Source organism: Amaranthus tricolor, chromosome 13 (assembly GCF_026212465.1).
Source record: "Amaranthus tricolor cultivar Red isolate AtriRed21 chromosome 13, ASM2621246v1, whole genome shotgun sequence".
In the NCBI taxonomy this organism is placed as follows: Eukaryota; Viridiplantae; Streptophyta; class Magnoliopsida; order Caryophyllales; family Amaranthaceae; genus Amaranthus; species Amaranthus tricolor.
Genome location: NC_080059.1, coordinates 4467441 through 4475698, shown reverse-complemented (window position 1 = coordinate 4475698; position 8258 = coordinate 4467441). Strand labels below are relative to the sequence as shown.

The 8258-nt window shown below is 27.2% G+C and overlaps 1 protein-coding gene across 1 annotated transcript; it reads right to left on the bottom strand.

Annotated features, from left to right (window-relative positions):
* Positions 1-3005: 3005 nt before the first annotated feature.
* Positions 3006-6605, bottom strand: LOC130797552 (gibberellin-regulated protein 6-like). Its single transcript, XM_057660165.1, has 3 exons — positions 6431-6605; positions 6298-6343; positions 3006-3464 (listed from the first exon to the last, which is right to left on the bottom strand). The coding sequence occupies exons 1-3, from the start codon at positions 6497-6499 to the stop codon at positions 3283-3285; spliced, it is 297 nt and encodes a 98-aa protein (XP_057516148.1). The 5' UTR covers positions 6500-6605; the 3' UTR covers positions 3006-3282.
* Between the last annotated feature and the right edge of the window lie 1653 nt (positions 6606-8258).

Here is an 8258-nt window from a genome sequence, read left to right as displayed (position 1 = left end):
AAAATCAAAGGCACTTGTGGCTTAATCGATAGAGCATTTGCATGTTGAGCAGAAGGTTTTGAGTTTCTTGACTACGCGCATCCTCTTTACTCCCTCCTCGAGAAAGAACATTTATGGTTTGTCTGCATTTTTTGGAAAAAAAATACCTCATCCGGACCCTGCCTTGTGCGGGATACTGGAAATGTCTTTTACCTTTATTTTTTTATACGAGAAAAAAATAGGCATGTAAGATTTTGTTTTATTCATCTCGTCGCATATTTTCATAATATCAATTTTTTTATAATATTTAATTATATATAACTCTAGATATAAACGATCCAACAAACACGTTAAGTTGCAAAAATTATTTGATGCACTTAATATGAAACGAAAGTAAATTAACTGTGGTCTGTGAGTTTGTGAGACTGACATTGAATTATTGAAATGGGTAACAGCGTAACTGTCATATTGGCATGGTAACTACCAACTAACATATACTCCTAGACCCTAGTAGTAAGTAGTTGCGCTCATTTACTTTTCTTGAGACTTGAGAGTAATTCCGGACACTAGTAATTGTAAAATATTAGTGGGCACCCTAAAAGAAAGAGGTGCTTTTATGGGTACTCCCTAAATGAAACAACCACACCTCTGTAACGAGTCCTTTGAAGCTTGTAGAGATGGACTTTTTAAATTTATTTCGTATCTGTGGATTTAGGATTTTAGATTTATTTTATGTAGTGTTTGAGAATAAGTATTTTATTTTAAATTATAAATTTTAATTATAAAATTATAAATAAAAAATTTGAGAATGATAAGGTTTGGGTAATCATTCTTAATTTTTCAACTTAAACAACTTTATAAATAATAGTGGAATTTAATTCAAATTTAAATTTAAAAATTTTTAATTTGCCAAACAATAAATTTGAGCCAATTTCAAATTTTCAAATGAAATTATCGTTTCCAAACACAATATTTGGAGTTTGAATTTGACTCATTTGGATTTGATAAATTTGGATTGAATATGAATTTGGATTTTCATAGAGATCTAAATTCAAATTTGTAGACCAATTTATTGTTTAAAAAACTAGTCAGAATAATTCAAAATTTTTAAAATTTTCTTACAATAATCTCATTTATTAATTAAGTATAAATGATCTAAACTTTAAGGTGTATTTTCCTAGAGTGAACCCAATAACCGAACAACTTGCTATAGTAAATTTTATTTCAAAATATTATATATTAAAATAAAATGTAAAAACATAAAAATTTCTTACTGATTTTTTTATTATTCAAAATTTTTTATTCAAATTTTCAAAATTATTAAATTTATATTAATTTTTAATTTACTTTTTTGGCAGGTCATCCGGTTACACGAATTTACTCTAAGCAAATACCCTTAAAGTTAGGATATTCATGGTTAATCAATATGTGAGATTATTGTAGAAAAATCATGAATATATTGGATTATTTTAGACAATTTTTCCTTTATTTTTCACAAATTCTCATATGAGACGATTTTAAGTAGGGATGTCCCTAGGGTAGGCAAGAAGTCCTGACAATCATAGCCCTGCGTACATAGGGGTCTAATTTCAAGGTAATTCATGAGTTTACATTAGACATTTAAAAGAAAAGTCATGTTTGAGGAAAGAGAAATAAGATGAATTTTGAAATTAACATTTTATCCAATAAATAACTATAAGTATGAATTGACAAAAGTAGTCATCTAAGTGGCTGATGATTACACTTACGACAAAATTTCAAAGTAACACTATTAGTTTCTTTACCACAATTTTATTGGTTTCCTTTTCCTTTCCATTACAATAAGTATACCAAACCGCCTACGAAGTAATCACTTATAGCTTTAACACAAATTGATCACTTACAACCTTTAAGTGATTAATTGGAGAAATGTGATAATTATATAGGCTCGTTTTATAATGAGACGGTCTAACTCATATAAGAGTTACTGTTTTTTCTTATAATTAATGATTAGTATAATGTAAAATGAGAGTTCTTCCACCACACACTCTATGTATGGCTGTAACAATCAAGGAAATGAACTTGTTTAGTAATTTCTGTAATTTAATTTAGTTATTATCTCTTGATATTCTTGACCGTTTAAAGTATTGTTGAAGCTCTTAACATATTTATTTTACAAAGTCTTTTAGACATATCACATTAGTGTCTTGTTGATTGTTCCATTATTTTATATAGGAGTATGTAATTTTAGAGTCCAAAATAGGTCTGATTTAATTTTTGTATATTTTTTTAATTTTAAATCATATTGAGAATGTGATAAAGCTGTATCATGCACAAGATGAGAATATTAAGAAACATGACTTTTGAGAAGTGCCTTTGCTCTTCTCCAAATAGTTTTATTAACAAAACTTGAATAAAAGTACCATTTAGAATTTAGTGGGAGTATAGTAAGTATTAAAAGAATTGGTATAAATTGTTGCCTGTTTTGCGACTATACATCTAGCAAATGCAAATCTGGAATAATAAAAATAAAACGGGTCCTCTGAATTCACGAGTCTGAGTTTTTTTAGATTCGGATTCAGACCCGTTAAATACAAACGGATCCAGATTTTACCCGGATCCGACGGATTCAATTTTTAAGGACTCAGATCCGAGTAAATGAATACGGGTGCACAAATTTAAATTGGGTCCAATATGCATTGCCATCCCTAGTGACGCTTTTGGCAATGTATAAGAGTATAAGCTAGAACTTCAACGTCTCCCATATCAAATTGATGTCCTTGAATACATATGTTATAAAACTTCATCAGAGAAAACAAGGTTGCATAGAGCCTTTAAATTATACTCTAACTCAAATCAATAATATGTTGAAATGGAAGATCACAAAAACCTTTTGGCGATACTGTGCCCTTTAGTCACAATGTCAATATTCTCACCATATCATGTAAATAAAACAAATTAATATAACAAAAATGATAGAAATGTAAAACATTCATTGGAAAGCGGAGTATATTATAAAAAAGAAAAATTATCATTAACTTTAATATAATTAGATAAAAATTATATTTCTTGTACAACATATAGCAACTAATTAAGACAGGTAGAACGGCTAAAAATATCAGCCTCAACCTACTAACGTTATCGTTCTTCTTATTTATCAAGAAGCATAGCTTTTTAGTTCTAATATGTATATTATTAGATTATATTATTAGATATAGTAGTATTAAACTAATAGTAGCGGTAACACCTTGATTAATCTCCCATTACAATGAACTAAAAATGGTAATTAGAAGGAGAATATATTAAATAAATAAAGAGTAAAAATTAAGGACATTTAGGACCACCCTCCTTAGTCTTCCAGTTGTTGTAGCAAGGGCAAACTTGCTTGTTACCGTAGAAGCCTGGTGGGACACACAGGCATTTCCTGCAGCATTTTTGGCAGAAGAACATGCATGGTTTGTGGTATTGAGTCTTTGAACATCTTCTTGTACATTGACCCAAGCATTCTGTTAGTTTTAACAACAACCCATCCAATTTCATAAGTTCAATTTTTAAAATATAAAAAAAAAATTACATTAATAATCAAACTTTTTACTTATTCATTCTGAATAATTTCATTTTAAATTATTTAATAATAATCAAACATTAATTTTTAATTTGCTGTGAATAATTCAAATTTTATCTTAATTTGCTAAAAATATATCCTATTATTAACAAGTATTCGAGTAGGATATATTGTAAGTAAATATATACGGTTAGATTATTAAAAAAAGTTCAAAAGAAATTATATGCACAAAGGTTGAACTATGAATGATAATTAATTAAAGAATTATTTTAATATATTTTGTTATAATTATTCGAGCAAAAGAGGAAATAGTATAATCATGACGAGTGAGAATTGTGATGAATCTGCTGTATGATTGATCTTTTAGTCAAATAGTTGTAGATTTCCTCACCCAAAAGTTTAAGGAGTTACTAAATTTCGCCATCCTTTTCATTTTATCGCCACCCCCCCTTCCCACGAAATTACGTATTTGTCCCTGAAGTTTTAAAAATTACAAAATTGCCACTCCTTACAAATTTCTTATTTATAATAATAATAATAATAATAATAATAATAATAATAATTAACTTTTTATATTCTTAAAAAAAATATAAATAAAATTAATAATAATAACAGTAATAATAATAATAATTATAATAATAATAATAATAATAATAATAATAATAATAATAATAACAATAATAAAATTAAAATTAATAATTAAAAAAAAAAAAATTGAGTCGCCCAGAATTGAGCGCCTGAACCATGGTTCAGCCGCCCAGAACCGGGCGACTGGACCCCGGTTCAGGCGCCCAATTCTGGGCGACTCAATTTTTTTTTTTTTTTTTTGGAAAATAATAATAATAATACTAATACTAATAATAATAACTTATAGATTAATGTGGCTTATTAGCTCAGTTGGTTAGAGCGTTGTACTAATAATATAAAGGTCATAAGTTCGAAACCTGTACAAGTCATTATTTATAATTATTAATTTTTTTAAAAATTAATAATTATTAAATAATGACTTGTACAGGTCTCGAACTTGTGACCTTTATGTTATTAGTACAACGCTCTAACCAACTGAGCTAATAGGCCACATTAATTTATAAGTTATTATTATTAGTATTAGTATTATTAATATTATTTTCCAAAAAGCAAAAAAAAAAAAAAAAAAAAAATTGAGTCGCCCAGAATTGGGCGCCTGAACCGGGGTCCAGTCGCCCGGTTCTGGGCGGCTGAACCATGGTTCAGGCGCCCAATTCTGGGCGACTCAAATTTTTTTTTTTTTTAATTATTAATTTTAATTTTATTATTTTTGTTATTATTATTATTATTATTATTATTATTATTATTATTACTACTATTATTATTATTATTACTATTACTACTGTTATTATTATTAATTTTATTTATATTTTTTTTAAGAATATAAAAAGTTAATTATTATTATTATTATTATTATTATTATTATTATTAAGAAATTTGAAATGAGTGGCAAAATTGTAATTTTTTAAAAATCAGGGGCAAATTCTTAATTTCATTTGGAGGGGGGTGGCGATAAAATGAAAAGGGTGGCGAAATTTAAGGATCGGGAAAGTTAAATAGATTTGCAATTAACAAATTTGCCCAGAAAATTAGGGTGAATTTTTTTTTATACAATAATGCCATCTTCAACTTTAATTTATTAGTTAATTTACTGAGTAATTTTTTTGTCATATAATTTCCTAAAATGTTAGAGATATTCAAAGAAACACCCCAAAAATTAGTATTATTTATATTCAAGGACTAATAACGGTACGGTAAAAGTGATAATTTAATGTTAACTTTTAACAAAATTAAAAGAGAATTATTTCTCAAAACACACTATCTACGTTCCATTAGTGAGTACTTACTAGCCATTTCCCAATAAAATATTTCCTCATATTCATCCTATTTGTCCTTTTTAATTTCAGGCACTATTTACCTATCACTTTTATTTTGTATTTTACTCAATTTATAAGTTAAAACATAGTTATATGAAATCTTGTTTGATTCGTCTCAATACAAGAATTATTAATATCAAATTTTTATAATTTTTAATTAAAAATAATTTAAGATATTAAGGATTAAAATGTTGTTTTAACAAGCATAAAAAACTAAATAAAACAATTAGGATAAATAAGAGGGAGTATATCACAATTGAGTATAAGTATTTTAAAACGGAGAAAATATAGGGCAACAAAAATACAAACTTACAAAATGCTTTTACCATGTGGGCAAAATATTTTTAAATCAGTATGTACTTTTGTTTTGGTACTCAGAAAACGACCCTAATCTGTCTCATGCAGTAATTGGTGCTTTAATAAGCATTAAAAAGAATCAATTACGCGACATACTGAACCTTGACAATTTTGTTTCCGATCATTTTTAAAATTAAACAAGTATGAGAAAGTGGCCTCAAATTCGAAATTTACATAAATAATAACGAAATATGTTAATATACTTCCTTCGAATTTATTGCAACAATTTCATGTCTATTATAGAAAATCGCCTATACATAATATAATATTATTTTATTTGTTATCCAATACTTATTACATTTGAAAAATTAAAAAGTTACATATTAAAAAACTCTATTTTTAAATAAATAAAATAAAACCTCATATGACTATATTATTTCTTATATATGAATTAAAATTACTAAAATTAAATTGAACATTAATAGTGCTACTATTAAAATGTAAATGTAGCAACTAGCAAGTATTATGAAATAGAGGAATTATAATATAATGAAGGATAAAGGATTTTCTTACGTGAAGACTTCAAACTTCCGGGTCCATAAGAACTGCTAGCCAAAACCTGAAAGTAAAAGAGTAAAATTACAAAATGTCCTACAACATAGAGTGAAGTGCCTTAAAAATAAGGGAAGGTAGACAAAAGGTATACCCCAGTAGCAAGCATGGAAAGAGCAAGGAGAGTCAATAGAAGGATGGAAAGAGCCTTAGCATTGGCCATTTTGGCTTCAAGGAGGGAAGTAAGTAAAGTGAAGAAAATTAAGGAAGTAAATAATAGAGCTTAAACTGGAATGCCTAAGATAGGGTTACAAAGTGGGTATTTATAGATTTAATTGGTGTACTCAAGTAATCAAGTTGGGTTACCTTTATGGAGTAGGACATTTTTGCTTTGGTCTTGTGCTCCAATTATTTTGCACTTAAATTACCAAATTCTCCCTCTCACCGTAACTTTTTCTACGTTGTTTGACAAATGGTTGATGTTTGAAATTATTAACTAATTTGATTAACTGAAAGTATTAATTTATGTTTACTAGCTAGTCGTGACACCAAGTATTATAGAGATGTGTGAAAAACTAAATCAGAAGTTGAAAATCAATGAAAAAGTTGGTTTTTTTAAAACTTTTAATTTTTGACTTAAAAATCATTTTTTAGCAATTTACCAAATAACTTATCTATTTTACTATTCAATTATGGGTTTTAATTTTGTTTTTTTAAAACTTTGGTCTAAGACTACGAGTATAACGATTATTTGTAAAGTTAATAAATCATCTTTATCTAGTAGGATTTGATAGGGTGAGAGTTTTGTGATTTTAATTTACCTTTTTTAGTGTTGTTTTTTTTTTTCTTTTTATGGTGATTTACAAGTCACGGTTATTAATTAATTTTGATTGTAAAATATACTTTCTCGGTTTCAATTTAGTTGCAACATTTTCCTCTTTTGGATATTTCACAATTCTTATAACATTATCTTTTTTTGGCTAAAAATAACTCAATAATTTTTTATTTTATCCCTACTTTATACTCATTATATATATATTATTACCTTGCTATCTACTAATATTAGGGGTACTATAAACATTATCAATTTGATAATGACATTTATTTTTTTGAAATGGGTAACTGCCATGCTAGCTGGGTAACTAGCAAGTAGGGGTAGTGAGTAGTTGGGCATATTTATTCTTTTTAAGTGTAATTTTAGTAAAAGGAATTGGGCAATCTTAAAGATGTGGTCTTTTGGATACTCCCTCGATGAAAGCAACCATACACCCATATGTTGCAATTTCTAAAGCATTTGGATGTTGAAATGTCACTGTTTTCATTACTAGTGTGAAGTTTCTTTTGGGGATTAGAGATGTTGATTCTTACCCCATCCTTCCATTTGATACTCTTAATTACTTTCTTCCTTCTCAAAATACTTGTTATATATGGAGTAATTATTACAGTATTTGTCGTTCAAGACGATGAATGTATAGACTTATTTAAAATGTCCATTGTATATTTGGTTTTCGGTGAATAGGAGCTAATAACTCCCTTTCTTCGCATAAGTTTTGCCTATAATTTTTTTGGTTCTCATCTTTTTCTTTGAATTATTTTTATTTTAGATAATAGTTTAACTTATCATTATCATCATCATACCTAGTGTATTTTATGCATAGAAAAACTATGAGTAGAGTCTAGGGGGAAAGAAGATGGCAACTTATACCCATAAAAAAGAGCGCAACTAAAGAGAAAAATTATACCCATAACTATGTATTCTATTATCAACATTTTTTACAACTTTTTTTCCATTTTTATTTTATTAAAACAATTTTAATGTCCAGTCTCTTAAACATTATATGATGTTTTTTAGTAACCGACTTTTGGCTTGATTTTTTAATTGACTTTTAACCTCTGACTTGGTGGTCAAAAAGAGAAAAATTATTTTAAAAATGACTTTTTAGGTAATTGAAAAACTGGTTAATTACCCAAAATGAAAAGCT

Bases quoted from the DNA above. Each gene is read 5' to 3' on its own strand.
- LOC130797552 (XM_057660165.1), bottom strand. From the start codon at position 6,499: ATGGCCAATGCTAAGGCTCTTTCCATCCTTCTATTGACTCTCCTTGCT. The intron at 6,344-6,430 runs GTATACCTTTTG...TTTTACTTTCAG, and splicing joins TTTCCATGCTTGCTACTGGG to GTTTTGGCTAGCAGTTCTTA. The intron at 3,465-6,297 runs GTAAGAAAATCC...TAAAACTAACAG, and splicing joins CGGAAGTTTGAAGTCTTCAC to AATGCTTGGGTCAATGTACA.